This window comes from Rana temporaria, chromosome 10 (assembly GCF_905171775.1).
Source record: "Rana temporaria chromosome 10, aRanTem1.1, whole genome shotgun sequence".
Taxonomy (NCBI): domain Eukaryota; kingdom Metazoa; phylum Chordata; class Amphibia; order Anura; family Ranidae; genus Rana; species Rana temporaria.
Genome location: NC_053498.1, coordinates 14,883,945 through 14,904,214, shown reverse-complemented (window position 1 = coordinate 14,904,214; position 20,270 = coordinate 14,883,945). Strand labels below are relative to the sequence as shown.

The 20,270-nt window shown below is 42.5% G+C and overlaps 1 protein-coding gene across 1 annotated transcript; it reads right to left on the bottom strand.

The window, feature by feature from the left end:
* Positions 1-4,930: 4,930 nt before the first annotated feature.
* LOC120916351 (sialic acid-binding Ig-like lectin 7) lies at positions 4,931-19,335 on the bottom strand. Its single transcript, XM_040327266.1, has 6 exons — positions 19,077-19,335; positions 15,908-15,943; positions 12,805-13,077; positions 11,522-11,624; positions 7,487-7,631; positions 4,931-5,809 (listed from the first exon to the last, which is right to left on the bottom strand). The coding sequence occupies exons 1-6, from the start codon at positions 19,294-19,296 to the stop codon at positions 5,714-5,716; spliced, it is 873 nt and encodes a 290-aa protein (XP_040183200.1). The 5' UTR covers positions 19,297-19,335; the 3' UTR covers positions 4,931-5,713.
* Between the last annotated feature and the right edge of the window lie 935 nt (positions 19,336-20,270).

Genomic DNA, 20,270 nt, shown 5'->3' with positions numbered 1-20,270 from the left:
TCCCTCTCCGTGGGACTTGTGGCAATTTAAATACACATACATAAATGAGTGGGCATGTGCTAAAGGGCCAGGGTTACCCCTCCCACAAAGTAGGAGGTGCACACCCGGGACCCCACCCCCACACACACACACACCCCTCCGAATGTCTGTCACATATGCTCAGGGTGAACCTGCTCTCATCTGTGAAAAGAATGGGGCACCAGTGGCGGACCTGCCAATCCTGGTGTTCAATGAAAAATGCCAATCGAGCTCCACAGTGTCCGGCAGTGAGCACAGAGCCCACTAGAGGATGTCGGGCCCTCAGGCCACCCCCATGAAGTCTGTTTCTGATTGTTTGGTCAGAGATATTCACACCAATGGCCTGCTGGAGGTCATTTTGTAGGGCTCTGGCAGTGCTCATCCTGTTCCTCTTTGCACAAAGGAGCAGATACCGGTCCTGCTGATGGGTTATGGACCTTCTACGGCTCTGTTCAGCTCTCCTAGATTAACTGCCTGTCTCCTGGAATCTCCTCCATGCTCTTGAGACTGTGCTGGGAGACACGGCAAACCTTCTGGCAATGACACGTATTGATGTGCCATCCTGGAAGAGTTGGGCTGCCTGTGCAACCTTTATAGGGTCCAAGTATTGCCTCGTGCTATCAGTAGTGACACTGACCCTAGCCAAATGCAAAACTAGTGAAAAACAGTCAGAAATTATGAGCAGGGGGAAAAAATGTCAGACACCTCCACCTGAAAAAACATTCCTGTTTTGGAGGTTGTCTCATTGTTGCCCATCTAGTGCACCTGTTGTTAATTTCAAAGCAGCTGAAACTGATTAACAACCCCCTCTGTATACACCCCTCCCCCTTTGCTACTTAACTGACCAGATCTATATGCCAGGAGTTCTGATTCAAAAGTGTTCCTTTCATTTTTTTAGCAGTGTATATACAGTATTATACAAAAGTGACATTACGTCTCTTGAAATGTGAACTATATATTAACAGAGTGATGCCATTGCTGACCAAATTATAAATGGTATCAATTATACTGTATTGAATCTAAATCATTTTGTATCTAGATATACTGTATTCAATACCACCATTTTCTTTCTATAGAGACATAATACATGACAGATCTCCAGATTCTATACAATATGTTCCAACTGGGATATCTCTGCTCTCCAAATATAAAGAATATTTTATAATAAAATTCTTTCTGCTACCAGTAAACTGCAGTTTACTGGTAGCAGAAAGAATTACTATTCTCCAGATTTAGGTTAAAATGTTGTTACAGTGGCAGGACTACTCTCTGAGTATGTTATACATTACATTTTAAATATTTCCCATACGAATATCAACTTACTGTACCCAGTGTGATTAATGTGGTTGTTTTGTTTGGTCACACCACGTTATCATCTCTACTAACAGTAATGATTCTTCACAATATCATTCTGCAATTTTTACAGGAAGCCCAATATAGAGGGTGTCATGACATAGTTACTGTACATTACTTCTTAATGCCCTCTTTCTTTTTTAATCTGTTTATTATTTTTCACAAAAGAATAACAAAAAAATGTTAAGTTATAACAGTGTAGTTAAAGAAAATAACAACATAATTAAAACGGAGCTCCACCCAAAAGGGAACCATCAGGAGACCCAAAAAATGGAGGTTCAGGGACACTCTGTACAATACTATTGCACAGAGCAAGTAAGAGCCGGTTCACACAGGGGCGGCACGACTTCGGGGGCGACTCGGCCAGGCGACCTGAAGACGACTTCTGAGGCCCCGTACAGACGACCAAACATGTCTGCTGAAACTGGTCTGCGGGCCAGTTTCAGCAGACATGTTCGGTCGTGTGTAGGCCTGAGCGTGCAGGATTCCAGCAAACATTTGCCCGCCGGGCCTTTTCCCAGCGGACAAATATTCCTGGACTTGTTTTAAAACAGTCCGCTGGAATCCTGCCCGCTCGGACATGTTCGGTCGTCTGTACAGACCTACCGTACATGTCCGAGCGCCCACCATCCCTTGCATGCGTCGAATGACTTTGGCGCATGCGTGGAAGCATTTAACTGGCAGGCCCGCCCACGTCGCCGCGTCATTTTCGCGGCGACACCGCGTCATCGACGCGGCGACACCGCGGACACGCCCCGCGTATTGTTTACGCACGGCTTTCTGTACGATGGTTAGTACAGCCATCGTACAGAAAGCCCCGGGCAGACATGTACAGTGAAAACGGTCCGGCGGACCGGTTTCATCGTACATGTTTGCTGGTGTGTACACGGCCTAAGGCGATTTGCAAAATGACTTCTGTATAGAAGTCAATGCAAATCGCCCCGAGTCGCCCCCGAAGTCGTACAAGAACCTTTTTCTAGGTCGGAGCGACTTGCGTCGCTCCTATTAGAACGGTTCTATTCACTACAATGGGACGCGACTTGTCAGGCGGCTGTGTCGCCTGACGAGTCGCCCCAGTGTGAACCGGGTCTAAGTGTAACATGTTTTTTTATTTTTAATGAGCTTTACTAATGCTTAAAAGTTAGTCTCTACAGCTAATACATGGTGAAGTAGGATTTAGTCTCCCATAATTAGGACCAATCTTGAGCGTCCAATTATGTACGGGATTGTTGAGAGGAGGATATCAGAGGCATGGAATATATGAGGAAGATAAGACCTGGCGCACGGGGAACGCCCACAGCCACTGCCCAGGGTTGTCATTAAAAGGACCTCATCCGCAAGCAGAGTCCCCTACCCCAAAGCACCCCATCACAATGAGGGCATATGACCCGGTATGGTTCAGGTGGGGGGACTGGCTCCCCCCCTCTTTTCTGTCCTACCAGGCTGCATGCTCAGATAAGAGTCTGGTTTGTATCTCAGGGTGGACCCCACAGCATTTTTTTTTTAAATTGCGTGCAGTTCCCCTTAAAATAAATACATTTTTTCTTTTGTTGGCAAAGTTTTTTTTTTGTTCTCTTTCAGTGGTTTAGCGGGGAAGCCTGTTGACATCTGATGACACGATTCATTGTTAAGGACGCAACAGTCGGCTTACCGGCCCGCTCCTCCATCTATTCATTGGTGATTGGACAGCTGGCCCTTTAAGAGAGTCTAAATGCTGGGATTGGTAAAATAATCACAGCTCACAATCACAAGTAGGCTTGGGATCTTTCTGATACCCGTCGGTAACTGTGTTGGGAGTGAGCAGGCTGCATGTTCTCAGCAAATAAATGTTTACATTAGGGACGCATGTGGCTTCTCTGCATTAAAGCCCACCTAACGTGAAGCCGCATATACATGTATGACTGGTGGGAAGAGGTTAAGGTCCTACATTCAAGCACTCAGTATCCAGGGTCCCTTTAAAGTATATGTGAACCCATCATCTTGTAAACAACTGATTCAGTTTAATAGAGAAATGAAAGGTAAACATTTGTGTATAGACATAAAAAAAAATACTTTAACCACTTAAGACCCAGACCAATATGCAGGTTAAGGACCTTGCCCCTTTTTGCGATTCGGCACTGCATCGCTTTAACTGACAATTGCACGGCTGTTCCATCGTCCATACCTTGCATGGGCTGCGCCATCTTTTTGGTGGTTTATCTTTACGCCGGCGTATGTCTTACGTAAACGGCGTAGCTTACTGTGACGGGTGTACGTACGTTCGTGAATCAGCATATCTTGCTCATATACATATTCGACACGTAAATCCACGTACACGCCCCTAGCGGCCAGCGTAAATATGCACATAAGATATGAAGGCGTAGGAGACTTACGTCGGTCGTATCTTGGCCAAATTTAAGCTTATCTGGTTTCCAGAATATGCTTAAATATACGACGGCGCGCATTCAGACTTACGACGGCGTATCTACTGATACGCCGTCGTAAGTCTTTCTGAATCCGGCTAAGAGACTACATACAGATAGCATCTTTGTCTCTTTAATAAGCACTGATATAAACAAAGTATAAGTATAGATACAAATCGTACAAATTGACATGTATACAATTGTTGGCTAAACAGTAATGTATAAAAGCTGAGAAGTACAATCTGAAAAATGCATTACATGAAGATACCAGGACATTGACAGCATGAAATAAAGACACAACTATCTTGTGATTTTGAAACATAAAAAACAGAGTGGTCAATTTAAAATTAAGAATAGAAGGAAAATAAATGGAGAGAGAAAGAAAAGGAAAGAGAGGAAAGGAAATGATTTAGCCCACAATCAAAGGCATACTCAACCTAACTAGGCAAAAGGACAGGGGGCAGATCCTCGTACAATTGCATGGACGCAGCGTATGTGAGATACGCTACGCCGCTGTAACTTACTTTTTTAATCCTTGAATCCACAAAGAATTTGCGTCGTAAGCTACGGTGGCGTAGTGTATCTCGCGCGGCGTTATGGCGCGTAATTCAAATCGGCGAGTAGGGGGCGTGTTTCATTTAAATGAAGCGCATCCAAGCGCCGAATGAACTGCGCATGTGCCGTCCCTAAATTTCCCGCCGTGCATTGCGCTAAATGACATCGCAAGGACGTCATTGTTTTGACGTGGACGTAAATTACGTCCAGGAACGACGGCCATACTTAACATTGCGTACATCAATACGCCATCAAATAGCAGCTTTAACTATACGCCGAAAAAAGCCGAACGGAAACGACGTAAAAGAATGCGGCGGCCGCTCGTACGTTCGCGGAAATAGCTAATTTGCATACTCGGCGCGGAATACGACGGGAACGCCACCCAGCGGACGCCGAAGAATTGCATCTAAGATCCGAAGGCGTACGAAGACGTACGCCTGTCGGATCTAACCCAGATGCCGTCGTATCTTGTTTTGAGGATTCAAACCAAAGATACGACGTGGGAAATTTTAAAGTACTCTCTTTGTGGATCTGCCCCCAGGTCTTTAAGTGAGGTAGCCTTTGAATTTAACTGTTTCAATAAAGACCAACCAAGAAATCCACATTTTGAAACTGCTAATTTTATCCCTCTTTTGAGCAAACATAATTTCATTCACAAAATTTCACTCAATGTCTCGAACCACACCACCAAGGTAGGAATTAATAGCAACTCCCAGTGTTGTGGAAAAATGTGTCTGGCAGCTATCAGGAATTCTCAGAAAAGATTGTTTCACAAATGTCATTGTGCCTGCAATCATGGATAACAGTGCCACTTGTGGGGTATTCCGGTATTTCACATGATAATGTTCATTATAAATATTAAAAATCCCACAGTTGTTTGATGGGGTCCACCAAACATGAATGTAAGTGCATTTATGTTGGATGCAACATCAGCGGATATTAGGTGAGGTAAAGAATGGAGATGAGCTGAAAAAAAAATCATGGGGCAACCTTGTACCACCTCGTTAAGGTTTTATAATTGCACTCTTGTGCTTTACAAGAGAGAGTAAGGAAGAACACTTTCTGCCATTCCTTTGTAGAGAAATGCACATCGCAATCTGTCTCGCATTAAGTTTTAAAAGACAATGGGGTGGCAGAGTTACTAGAGAAAGTTTATATTTTGTAGAAATAATGTGTGAAGGCCATTCGGACCACTGAATGCAAGTTTCAGCCTTGAGGGAAGGATCTTTAGAGGCTTTACAATTGTCAATGTAGAGCTCCTACTTAGAGCATGCTAGTTCGTAGATAGTATCTTTGAAGGACACTGAAGACTGGACCCTATGTATGAACGTCACAATGTAAATTGCTAATCGACATAGGCACTCTTGAGATATCTTCAAGAAAACTCATGAGTTTGCATAAACAGATTCTTCTTCATAAGAAAAAGGTTTCTCGTCAAAATTCAAATAAAGGTTCTCGGGTTCAGTACTGTACTTTATTTCCTAGGAAAATAAAAATAATAAAAATATGAATATAACATTTACAAATGCAAAGCAAATTTTGGTTGGGATAGAATAGATGGTGCCTTCTCCTGTACAATTTTGAGCCTTTTATCCTTAGTGCTATTTGATTACCACTGATTACTGTATATACTTGAGTATAAGCCGAGTTTTTCCGCACATTTCTTTGAGCTGAAAATTCCCCCTCGGCTTATACTCGAGTCTGTGCCCATTGCATACCCGATCAGCCCGTGTCATGCTCAGAAGGCGGCCGACCAGTGTAAAAAAGCCGCGCCTCCTCCTCGTCCTCGTCCGTGATAGGGGAACACTCAGTTTCCCAGCAGTGAGTCAGTGTTCAGTGTTCCGCCTATCATCTGTATTTTATAATATGGAGACCAGAGCTTTGCTTACAGTGCTATATGTGTATCTTATAATATGGAGGAAAAAAGTGAGGCTTCAATGGGCTGATCAGGTATGCAATGGAAACAGTGAGGCTACAATGGGCAGAGTGAGGCATGCAATGGGCACAGTGAGGCTGCAGATGGGCATTGTTGACCCTCTTTTCCCCTTACAGTAGCTGCTGCATTCTCACCCTAGGCTTATACTCGAGTTAATACGTTTTCCCAGTTTTTTGTGGTAAAATTAGGTGCCTCGGCTTATATTCGGGTCAGCTTATACTCGAGAATATACGGTACCTTGCTCCCCTATGATCCCCAATTTCTTCTCCAAATATTTATGAAGATAATATAAGCCAAAGACTGTTGAGGGAGGAAACCAGTAGTGGATTTAAAGCGGAGTTCCGGCCAAAATTTTACTTTTTAAATATTAATACCCCTGTAATACACAAGCTCAATGTATTCTAGTAAAGTTAGTCTGTAAACTAAGGTCCGTTTTGTTAGGTTGTTACAGCATTTAGACACTTTATAAAATAGAAATTGACTGGGGCCATCTTAAGTGTGTGTATCATGAAGCCAGACTGTATGACTTCCTGGATTTCAGCCTTGCAAATCTCGCACATGCTCAGTGCTGCACAAGCAGTGTCAGATCAGGTTTCAGCACCTGTGCTGTCCAAGTCACATGATTCTTCGAGACTGGGGAGTGCACAGACTCCTGGAAAGTTACACCCACTACATTCCCAGGAGTCTGTGCGGTGTAGGTTAGGAAGCATTAAGCACCTAGGTGCAGGAAGTGGGAAGATTAACTATTCTGCCTAGCAACAACACTTTGAAGGCATCTAAAAAACATTTTTTTTAAACTACTGATGTAATGTTATATTTATGGGTGGAACTCCACTTTAATAACAGTGTGACCACCTTATTCGGTTAATCTCCATTTGGTAAGTCTACTTACTACTGGAGTTGTATCTGTGGATAAACATTTTTTGTTGTATTCCTTGGGAGTGAAACACTTGGAAATGAGACTGCTCCATGGAATGATTAGCACAATTAAATAGATTGTATTAAATATACATTTGCACATTTTTCATTTTGAAGTTTTGCGCATTATATTTAAAAAAAAATATTTTTATGAATTTATTCCTTTTATGTTTATGTTTGTTGGCACTGACGTAATGCAATCTGCATCTTAAAAATAAAATGTAAAACAATATGCCTAGAAGACATTAATAAATGTTCCCTAATGCATTTCTTTTTTCTTTTACATTAATTACATTAACTTCACCTCATTAGGTTTGATGGCAAATTCAGTGTTTCTATACAAGGAGTCCAGTTCGGTGTTTCCATACACGGGGTCTGGTTGGCCGTCATACTGGTTGTCTGTAGAAATGCGATCCTCGGTTTTATTTATTTTCTCAGTGTTCTTCGTCCTACGAGTTATAAAAATTACAATTGAATGGTATGCATAAATTGTAATAACATTTGTTGTGTGTGGCATGGCAACATTGTTATATGTTCATTAATTCTGAAGAAGGCAAGAGGTCGATGGCTGGAGTGGAGTGAGATAGATGCCGACTCTGTGGAGATGATATATTTGTTTTGCTTCCCTGGTGACCCCCATTTTCCTTTATTTTGGTCACTTCCCCCTGCCCCTACCCCCCTTTTTCTTATTCTCTACTTCCCTCCCATTTTTTAGGTTTGAAGGTCATGTTGTTGTCTGATCCTCACGCATCGTTTCCACACAAACCCAGTCGAGGATTCCCTGCACCCCTTTTGTCCCAGATGTTTGCCCTCAACTCTAGGGACTTTCAAGCCTCATTTCCTTAGTTTTTTCCTCCCTTTCCTCTCCCTTGGTCATTTTTTTTCTTGTTTAATTCCAAAGCTGAACTCTATGAGATGGTCCTATTTAGTGGACAGATATTCTTTTTTTGTAATATGCATGGATAAAAATAGCAGGTTTTCAGTATTACTCTATGTAACGGTCAGGGGTTAACACCATTCACGATATTCCACAGGACCCATTCTATTTCCCAGAATATCAAGACACACAGCTCTGTTACTGGTTCCGAAATGAATGAATGTTTTAATTGTAAAACTCAGGTTTTTATACAGTTCACAACCAAAAAGCATGTTACAGGGACAGTGAAACTCTCCACCCCCAAACTCACACAATGGGGGCTTCAATACACATTCAGATGGGCTAATTACTAATCAGTATCCAGACGGTCTGGCTAATCCGAGATATCAGTTCTCAGTCATCCTATGCCCAAAGGGGCACAGGATGACCCTAGACCCAAGAGTCATTAGTGCAGCTGGCACAGGAGTACCCCCCATTCTTCAAAAGTCTCTGGGTGTCACGGGCCATTCCGTTACACTCTACAAAACACTAAATCAACAAAATATTGTCTCTGTGATAAGACAGAATATTTCCCCATTTATGGATAATATTTTTTTTATTGTCTTTCAGTTTTCCGTAATCTCATTGAATGTTACAAATAAAGAATACAAATAAATAAATACAAATTGCAAACAATTTGTTATTCCTTTTTGTGTGGCCTTGGAGACCAAGCTGGTAAACTTTGCTTACAATTTTATTTTTGTACACATCCTTACCTTCTATTGGAAAATGTGATTGGAAAAGACCTGAAACAGAGCTGCAGCTGGATATGATGTCTGCTAGAAGCCACCATATTGTAGAATAGCAACATGTCGTGGGATGGATGTTGGCACCAGAATTTGAAATTGAAAGGGGATGTGAGATTTTGATGGCCATTTGACAGCTTTTAAAAGCCCTCCTACCCAGCCAGTGTTCCATGTCTATTGCAATCACATCCTCCATTACAGCCCTGATGAAGGGGGAGGCCTTTCCCCAGAACACGTTGAATTTACCTGTTACTTATAAACTGTCAACTTCAAAAAAACTCAATACCCCTTCAAGCGCGAGGAATTTTTATACTGAGTGCATCCCTACACCCATTCAAAAGTACTCTGTCGAGCATCTTTTCCGACATTTTCAGAGAGGCAACAGCCCGAGACCTTCACATGGTTCACCTACACCACACCTTCATTGGGTAAAGGCCCCCCTGAAGGAGGACCAACCCCACAATGCTTCAATCTATGGCAGACTGTCTCACACACATCAGATAACCTTCTATTGAAAGCATTGTGTGAAAGGTAGTATGGAAATTCTGTTTCTGATCCTCCTGACTTTGAAAGAATCTCATCAAATAGGTAAGATGTGCAACAAGATATGTACATTTATTTATATGCCAAACTTAAACAAGTAACATAAATAAATACGTGGTGTGTCTAAAAAGTTTGGTGAATTGTCTGATATCTCAACGGCAACATGTGTCAGATGCGTGTGCATGCACATGGCTATTCAGAGGCACGTTAAGAAGCGTCACCTAGCATGGAGTACATGTGATCGTCAGTGTACACCAGCTGTGGGCAGTAGAAGGTACTTACTGGTCAGTGTGAGAGATGGGGTCAGGCCAATGGAGCAACGAGTGAACAAGTTCTGCTACAAATTTGGGAAAACAGCAACGAAAACACATTAAATGTTGGTGCAAGTCAGGAGCTGCGGTGGCTCAACGCGATTGGCACTGCGTTGACAAGCCATTCACCTCTGCAGCTAGAGGTTCGGATCCCGGTCTCAGCTACATGTGAATTGAGTTTGGTGGTCTCAGCCCGGCTCCCGGTGGGTGTGCTATGCGAGGTAAGCTTGCGCTTAGTACGCCCACCCCCCTCCCGCAAAAACCACCACACTTACACGCACTCGAAATTGGGTTAACATGCACGCACTTTGACCACGCGGTCTCTAAAAAGAGAGGCGAAGGACTAACGGGGCTGGTTGAGCGGGCTAGATCCTCTCACTCCCTTATAGGGAGTCCCTCTGCCCCGTTGGGCTTCAAAGCGGAGCAGGTAGGGCGGGCTGTGTGGGAGGACCCCCTCACACACCCACCATTGCCACCCAGGGCATGGAGAAAGGTGGCAGATTGCCTCTGGGGGAGGCCTGCCTACTCCCAACTCCTGCAGTCCGGCTCCTCTCTCGAGTACACGCACAAAATACACTTTAAAAAAAAAAAAAAAAATGTTGGTGCAAGTGTACAAGATGAAAGCCGTGAGCAGAAAATGTGTTTATGACTGGTTCAAAAGCTTTTGCGGTTGGAAGGAAACAACAGAGGGTGAGCCATGTTCCGGTAGGCTTAATTGGTTGGTGTCAAAGTTATCAAACTATGGGATATTTTTATGGATTTTTTTTTTACTATGCAGCGATCAGCAATTTTAGATTATTTTTAAAGGGGTCAATGCATTTCTCAATGTAATATGACATTCAGTACTGCCCCCCAGGCGTCACTCTAATCTTAGGCAAAAGAGTTTGGGGTTCATACATCATATGTCACACAGAAAGGAATGCGTTGAGGTACTAAGGGAGCAGGTATTACTACATACCTAAACACCCCTGATTTAAAAGGTATATGCGAACATGTTTCATATATAGGCCAGAAGCACGTTTTCTATAGATAACAAATGTCATGCACGTACTGTAGCATAAGAAAATACTGTATTAGGATAACATATGCTCGAGAGAGAGGCAACTGGTGATTAAATAGTTTAGGAATGTATGTCCCTTTAAGATATCGCACAGTAGTAATATGAATCCACAATAGCTAATCCCAAGCAAGGTGGTAGTTTAAACTTGAGCAAGGTTCAAATACAATAGTTAGTATATGCAATATGAGGTCAGGGTAATTCTAGAGCATTAAAAGTATGGTACTAAGGATACTTATACGTTTGCAGAGGATGAACCTTCTCACTAGTAGCAGAGTATTGTTGCCAGCAATGGAATTGGGTATTGTGAGTCTCCTGCAGGTGGATATCTTTGGGTGTCCCCACAGCAAATAAAGCAATGATGGTAGCGTGGATCCAGGCAGAGGATAGTTAATTACTAGGAGCAGCAGCAAGCAGTAGTTTGATGGTAGCGTGGATCCAGGATGCGGTTGTTTACTGCATCGGAGGTAGTATTAACCAGTAGTTTGATGGTAGCGTGGACCGGCTACGGCCGACAATAAAAGAATGGCTTGTAGTGACAGCGTAGTAGGTTTATAGTAGCAAGGCATGTGTGTGTAATAGAGCGTTGATTACGCTTGGCACTTCCGCGTTCCACGCTGCAACGCACACGTCGCCGGGCGATGACGTCAGTGCGCGGTCGACGTATGCGTTCCAGCGTGGAACGCAGAATGGCGACGAAGACGTCAGGTTACAATATTGCCACCACAATATTCAAACTTTCTATCCAGTTATAATAATGGCTCACCTGCTACACAACAGGAGCTTCACTGTAACAACAACCAACAAGAGGGCGGCAATTCCAACTCCACCAGCAATCCCAGCAATCACAAGATACTTTGTAATACCCGCTACAATAAAAGATACATAAAAAAATAAAAAATAAAAATAAAAGATACATCCACAGTTATTAGTAAAATAGGATTTCCAAATTATATATTCTACGGAATCCTAAAAACATAAATACTAGTCATTAAAGCAAAACTAAAGGCAAAAGAAAAAAGAAAAGTAAAAAAAATAAAAAAATAAAACAGTTCACAAAAGAAAACAGTAAGTGAATTTTTTCAAAAGCAACTAGTTTACCCCTTAAGCCCCGGACCATATTGCTGGTCAAAGACCAGAGCACTTTTTGCAATTCGGCACTGCGTCTCTTTAACTGACAATTGCGCGGTCGTGCGGCGTGGCTCCCAAACAAAATTGGCGTCCTTTTTTTTCCCACAAATAGAGCTTTCTTTTAGTGGTATTTGATCAATATAATAAATATCCCCCAAAAATATATAAAAAAAAATGTTTTCCTCAGTTTAGGCCGATACGTATTCTTCTACATATTTTTCGTAAAAAAAAATCGCAATACGCGTTTATTGATTGGTTTGCGCGAAAGTTATAAAAATGCATTGATTACTATAAAAATGCCACTGCCAGGGAAGGGGTTAACACTAGGGGGCGGGGAAGGAGTTAAGTATGTTCCCTGGGTGTGTTCTAACTGTAGGGGGGGTGGACTCACTAGGGGAAATGACTGATCGCTGTTCATACATTGTATGAACAGACGGTCAGGCATTTCTCCCCTGACAGGACCGGGAGCTGTGTGTTTACACACACAGCTCCCGGTTCCCACTCTGTAACGAGCGATCGGGGTGATCGCGACCGCCGGGTGCGCGCGCAGGAGTCAGGAGCGCCCCCAGTGGCCACTTTGTGAGGTGACGTTATACTACGTGTTCTCGAGCAGGGGAGCCGACCTGCCGCTGTAGAACAGTTCTACGGCGGCTGGTTGGCATGTAGTTAAGGGGACAATTTATAAAAATAAATAAATCGCTTTGCAAATGTTTTAACATTTGAGGAAGCTTAACAAATAATTCCTGTAATGTTTGTTATAATTGTGTAATGTGCTAAAAACATTCAACCAGCAGGGGCATAAATATGAGGGAGACTTCTAGATTAGAGAAGATGTTCTTTAGCACTTCTGTATGGTAGGGGGATGTTCCTTGGTGGACTTCAAATGGAATAAAAACAGGCAACAGCACATTTACTTACGTGGCACGATGATATTGATGGTTAGATTAGTGGCCCCAAGATAATTGTGAGCCAAGCAGTGATATTTATCTGCCTCGCTGGCTGTTATATTGATCAGATAGAGCATTAGTTCACTCCCGTTGCCCTTGTTGAGTACGTTCTTCTCTCCCTTCATCCAGGTCACCTGAGCTCCTGGGTTACTATCCACCGAACATTTCAGAGCCAGTGAGCTTCCTTCTTGTACTGTCAATTCCTGATTTGTGGTGTGGTTGGCGATGGTGTGGTTTTTCATTTCTGTACAAAAACAAAAATGACTAAAAGAGGCACTGACATGTCTGTGAACCCCTCTCCATCACACTGATAGTTACATCTCCAGTAATTCCCCAACGCTCCTTCATCCCTCACTGTCTGCTGGCACCAAACTACCAGGTATCGGCTAGTATTAGAGACTAAAGGAATGGGGGATGTCATTGGCCTCATCATGTGACCGTGCTCGAGGCTATAAACAGGACGCTAGACCTGAACACATGGGAGGCAGTCACTTGCTCTCCCCATACCTGGAAGCACGGGGTATTTTGTAAGTAAAGTGAAAGATAGGGGGTGCTACAGATAGTGAATAACTAAATAATCATAAATACAAAGAATAATAGTGATAGTGTCCAACATGATTCCATGCGCGGCTCTTAATCACTTTTTTTCCACCAGACTCCATAAGCATGAAGTAAACCAGAAAAAAGATAAAACCGCCATAGGGTAATAACATTTTTAATAAAATATATAAAATCAGACAGCGCCAAGTGGCCCCTTAATTTTGTTGGTGCCTTTCCTGATGACATGGTAACACGAAACGTACGTCGAGACGCCTGGTCACGCAAAATCAAGCACTTCCGGTCCCGCTGGCTCTCTGGATCCGAGAGGTGGAACGCACGCTACTCTGCAAGCTTCCTCAGCGTGGAACCGTCTCTCCACTAAACATACAACGCTGAATAGCCTCAGTGCCGGGGAAAGGCACCAACAAAAGTAAGGGGCCACTTGGGGCTGTCTGATTTTATATATTTTATTAAAAACGTTATTACCCTATGGCGGTTTTCTCTTTTTTTCTGGTTTACTTCATGCTTATGGAGTCTGGTTGAATCAAGTGATTAAGAGCCGCGCATGGAATCCAAGGCTTTTAATATATGCTGTTCTTGACCTCTTTTTAAAGCGGGAGTTCACCCATTTGTGTTTTTTTTCCTCTTTTCCCCATAGCTGGATGCTCGTTTTGTCTAGGGGAATCGGCTATTTGTTTTAAAATATGATCCGTACTTACCCGTTTTCGAGATGCATCTTCTCCGTCGCTTCCGGGTATGGGTCTTCGGGAGCGGGCGTTCCTTCTTGATTGACAGTCTTCCGAGAGGCTTCCGACGGTCGCATCCATCGCGTCACTAGTAGCCGAAAGAAGCCGAACGTCGGTGCGGCTCTATACTGCGCCTGCGCACCAACGTTCGGCTTCTTTCGGAAAATCGTGACGCAATGGATGCGACCGTCGGAAGCCTCTCGGAAGACTGTCAATCAAGAAGGAACGCCCAGTCCCGCAGCCCATACCCGGAAGCGACGGAGAAGATGCATCTTGTAAACGGGTAAGTACGGATCATATTTTAAAACAAATAGCCGATTCCCCTAGACAAAACGAGCATCCAGCTATGGGGAAAATGTGTTCTCCATGGGTGAACCTCCGCTTTAATTAAATAGGTCAACATCTTGTGGTAAGGTGCCATCCTTGAGCACATTTGTGGTGATTGTTTCGTTCTGGTGGAGGTGGAAACCTTTTATTAGTGGATTGGAATCATTCTTCGAGCACAAGTTTTATTAAGCAACAGCACTTTATTAATGGACTTTTTTGCACATTATTTATTTGATTCAATATTTATAACCTCATGAGTTGAGGGTTATCCACTGTTTTGCTAATGTTGGACACTATCACTGTTATTCTTTGTATTTATGATTATTTAGTTATTCACTATCTGTAGCGCCCCCTATCTTTCACTTTATCCATTATTGTTTCCAGTTTACTGCAATTTGGGGTGCAGCTCAGTAATATTATTAATATTCACATTATTAATTATTCACACTTTTTAGTTGGCGCAAGATTTTACCTCCCATATTTTGTAAGTAGATGAATATGTGACGAGTGAATTGCTGAAGAGGCGCGTACCAGCGATCACCGTAATGGGCAAACTGCCAGTGTATCTTTAAAAAAATAAAAATCCTGACAAGAAAAAAAGTCCAAATGTTTTTTTCCCCAGGAGACCCTGCTCTGACTCCTTCATATGTGTAAATTGCAGCTTAAGCTACTGAGTTCTGTAGACAACTGGAACTGACTTCTATCTACAGAAGATAACTAGACACTGGAAAATGTGAGAAAGAACTGAGAGCCCCACATGCTTACTTCATGGAAGATACAAAATATTTATATGTAATATTTCTTGTTTATAATTAAAGCGGAGTTCCACCCAAAAATGGAACTTCCACTTATTTGCTCTTCCCCCCTCCAGTGTCACATTTGGCGCCCTTAAGGGGGAGGGGGATGGGGACCTATTTTTGACAGGTCTCTGTTACCACTTACGTAAGACGGGGCCACTACGCCATCCCCCGGAAGTTCGGCCCCCCTCTTCCTTCCTCTGCTACTGGGCCAATTAGAAAGCGCAGCACGCTTCGTGCATGTGCAGTAGGGAATTCGGCTTCATGGCCAGTTTTCCTTAGTGGAAATGGTGGCGGCAGCACCCAACATCACAGGCTCCCTGGACAGGTTAAGTGTCCATATAGTAAAAGTCAGCAGCTACAGACTTGCTGTGCGTATCCGACACACTGAGAGCCCCACCTCCTGCTCTCTGTTCATGGGTTTCATTGCGTGCAGCAGGAGCCAATGGCCTTCTGTGAGAAGAGGGAAGTTAGGAGCAGTGCTGCTGCAGACAGGTACAGCGCTGGATTGAAAGAGGGCTCAGGTAAGTATTTCAGGGGGCTTGGGGGAGCTGACATGGAAAGGTTTTTTACCTTAATGCAGAGAATGCATTTAGAAAAAAAAAGAAAAACATTTTTTCTTTTAGAATCATTTTAAATGCGATAAGATATATTTAATGTATACCTGGCGTCTCATTGGTAATAAAAATGGAAGGTGGATCTGTAATATAAACAGAAATGAAAGTGAGCCGATACACAATAGTACAAAACATTCATGGTTACATATGGATTAGTGTGGATGAATCAACAACTAGCTACAGAACCACATCCCTTAAGAATTAGAAACAAGTTAGGAAGGAATTTATGGGACTTTTTAGGTGCGATATTTCAATTAATAACCAAATCATTAAAAATGATATTATTCATTTGAAAATTGTATTAAAATATTTTGAGCATAAAAACAAATACAATCATGACTCTATATATACAGTACAGACTCTGATGTCATAGGGGAATTATGATGAGAAATCCCAACATGTTTCATCCTCTGGGCTTCTTTAGGGGATGTCTTATATGCACAGGGTCATGATGTTCTATCAAATAAAATACAAACATAGAGTACACATAGACAAAAACCATATTACAAAGATTTTAATAAATATTCGCTAGGGTTTGATTTGATTTGATTTTATTATTTGTTAAGCGCCAAATACAGTTCAAGAACTGCGCCTAAGCGCTAGACAGACCAAATACATATACTGATAATCAAAAAAATAAGCATAGCAAATATCACATACAAAATAGATTAGTAATAAATAACACCTGAGATAGCACAAGGAGGATCATCTAAACAGGGGGAAGAAATGAAATAAAAAAAAAAGAAAGGTTGAAGAAGCAGAATACCAGTCCACATTTAATTGAACCAATATGCTTACCCCACAATTACACACACATAGCTTCAAATGTTTGATATGATATAATCATGTGATGTTCTGTCTGATGTGCTGTCATACCAGAATGGACCAAGTGTGACCACAGGAGATATACAGGGACCAAACTACAAGTAATGCAAACAAAAAACAGCACTAAAGCATAATTCCCCCCAAAATTGCAAAAGAATCCATAATGAGAGGTGCTACTATCGGCCTTATACTGTATATCTTCCGCCGGCGTATGGTGTCACCAGCCAGGTGCGGGTGCTAGATTTCGGTGTGTCCTCCAACATCGCCTGGGTCCCTGTGGACATCTATGCAGTGGGACACAGGTGATGTCAGAGGACATGCCATGGTGGACTGGCAGAACATGCACATGATATCACACGCCAGCTGGGTGGGAGATATATAAGGCCAACTGTACTGGCGGCCATCTTGCCGGAGCCATGTGGGCAGGACTATACCTCACAGTTACCTGGTATGTGTATGGACTTGGGAGATAATATTCCCTGTTGACATTGATTTCTACTTTTTGTCTTTGCTATATTGGAGAGTGTTCATTTAATTGGAGACCCTTAATGATTTTGAGTATGGGGTGGCAAGACTGGTGCTTAACCCACTCGTTTTTATACTATGGCTGCCTTTCTATGTACATTAGAAGTGTTCCACCTCCCCTTCTAGTGTTAACACAAAAACTCCTGCAAAGTGATATACCCTTGTATATGTAAGGACTGTGAGGACTCTAAGCCACCCATGTGGTCATCCTCAGTAGTAAATATTGTAAGTGTAGTTCAGCATCCCCCATTGTAGAATATTTTAAAATTTTTGGGGGAATTAAGTTTTAGTGCTGTTTTTTGTTTGCATTACTTGCAGTTTGGTCCCTGTATATCTCCTGTCGTCAAACTTGGTCCGTTCTGGTTTGACAGCACATCAGACAGGACATCACATGATTATATCACATCAAATGTTTGAATTTGTGTGTGTGTAATTGCGGGGTAAGCATACAGGATAAACAATATTTATAAAAATCTTTGTAATATGGTTTATGAATATGTGTACTGTATATTTGTATTTTATTTGATAGAGCATCATGACCATGAGTGGATAAACCATCCACTGAAGAAGCCTAGAGGGAGAAACATGTTGGGATTCCTCCTAATAATGTCGCTAAGACATCATGGACTGTATATTTAGAGTCATGATTGTATATGTTTTTATGCTCAAAATATTTGAATCCAATTTTTGAATAAATAGAATATTTACCAATACCATTGAGGCACTAGGCAGTGCCCTTGTGCCTCAATGGTCAGTCCGCCCCTGGTCGGTGCTCAATAGTGGGATAGTGAATAGTGGGCGACAGCGGCGACAATGCATGAATCTATGTATTCTATGCATGAATCTATGAGAGAGGGGGCGGCGCTCCTGCACCCACTAGGGACGCACCGCCACTGGATTCACCTGCAGTAATCTGCAGTTGTGGACCGCCAAGCAAGATGGCTGTGGCATCGGGGTTGGAGAACGTTATGGAAACAACAAGGATTCAGTGAAGTGGGGAGGTAAGTAGCGAGTTACCCAAGGCCGTTATCAGTACTCATAGGATGGCTTCAAATTTAGCGTGTACCATGGCAGACCACCGTTTATTCTAACTGATGGCAATACTTTGACTTCATTTACCACTAAACGGTTTCCTGGTGCTAATTCTCAGCCAAGTTGAAGGTATCTATACTTATGTTCTTATAAGTGCTTGCAGTAATTTTCATTCAACCAGGTGTGGCAGAGGGGCTGGCTGAGGGTGTTCTTGGAGTCAAGGCTCAGAACAGAAAACCCAAATTACCAAGAGGCCCCTGCAGATGTAGCGCTACATTTACAAAAGTATTGAAATATTTTTGGACTATTAATTCTTTGGTCTGACACTCTCATTACTAACATGGATTTAAACCCTATCTCACTATAGCTAAAGCCAGGGCCGATCCGCCCTATAGGCTCACTATGCAAGGCGCTTAGGGCCCCCTAAATTACTAGAGGCCCTGCCTGGTGAGAAGTAATTTTCGCCCCCCTCACCCCGCTTCTCAACTCGCTGGCTGCATGGGAGAAGAGGTAAGAAGTCAGCACCCCATGCGTCTCAATTTAATGTAAGATGTAATTTCCGACAGCAGAACACCCCCTCCCCCTGCTTCTCAACTTTCTTAAATGTGACATGTCACTGTCGTCAGCACCCCCCGCTTCTCATTTTTAATGTGCCATGTCATTTTGCTTAGGGCCCCAGGGAGGTCAGGATCGGCACTGGCTAAAGCTAAAAAAAAGTCTTGGCTTTAAATATATTGTAATGGGGAGGAGGTGACAAGTTGTAAAATTTACAACATTTTAGCTGCTGGTGTCTTTCTAATATTTTCCAACCACAAGTTCATATTTTATACTCACACTGTACAGATAATGTCATTTTATTTTGAGTATAACTCTTCAATGACGAGAAGGTCATCTGACAAGTCAGTGAAGTTTGATGGTGACTCCGACTCGGTACAAATGTCAGGTTTGCTGAATTAGTCCATATTCCCGTCTGGTTCTGCCATGTAATTAGTGCGTTGGGGCAGCCTCTTGGAGCAGTACATGTAATCGATACCTTTTTACCTTCGGTCAGCATTCCAGGGTCTGAGATTACAGGTTTTTCATTGAAATCTACAAGAAAAGCCACCCCAAAAATATTTAATGGATTTAAAAAAAAAACATATAACAAAAATAGTTACATAGTTAGTCAGGTTGAGAAAAGACACAAGTCCATCTAGTTCAACCATAAAAAAAAAAACAGTAAATAAAATAAAAAATATCGTACAATCCTATATACCCAATTCTATACCCACAGTTGATCCAGAGGAAGGCAAAAAAACAAACAGCAGAGCCATGATCCAATTTGCTACAGCAGGGGAAAAAAATCCTTCCTGATCCCCCAAGAGGCAATTGGATTTTCCCTGGATCAACTTTACCTATAAATGTCAGTACCCAGTTATATTATGTACATTTAGGAAAGAATCCAGGCCTTTCTTAAAGCAATCTAGTGAGCTGGCCAGAACTGCCTCTGGAGGGAGTCTATTCCACATTTTCAAAGCTCTTACTGTGAAGAAATCTTTCCGTATTTGGAGATGAAATCTCTTTTCTTCTACATCTTTATGTCTCTGTGCCCCCTTGTCCTCAGTGTTGACCGTAAAGTGAATAACTCAACACCAAGTTCACTATATGGACCCCTTATATATGTGTACACATTAATCATATCCCCCCTTATTCTCCTCTTCTCAAGAGAGAATAAATTCAGCTCCTCTAATATTTCCTCATAGCTGAGCTCCTCCATTATCAGTTTGGTTGCCCTTCTCTGCACTTTCTCCAGTTCCCCGATATCCTTTTTGAGAACTGGGGGCCCAAAACTAAACTGCATATTCCAGATGAGGTCTTACTAATGATTTGTACAGGGGGGGGCAAAATGATATCTCTCTCTCTGGAGTCCATACCTCTCTTACTAAAAGAAACAACTTTGCTCACTTTGGAAACCACAGCTTGGTATCGTGTGTTATTATTGAGTTTATGATCTACCAAAATCCCCAGATCCTTCTCCACTATGGATCC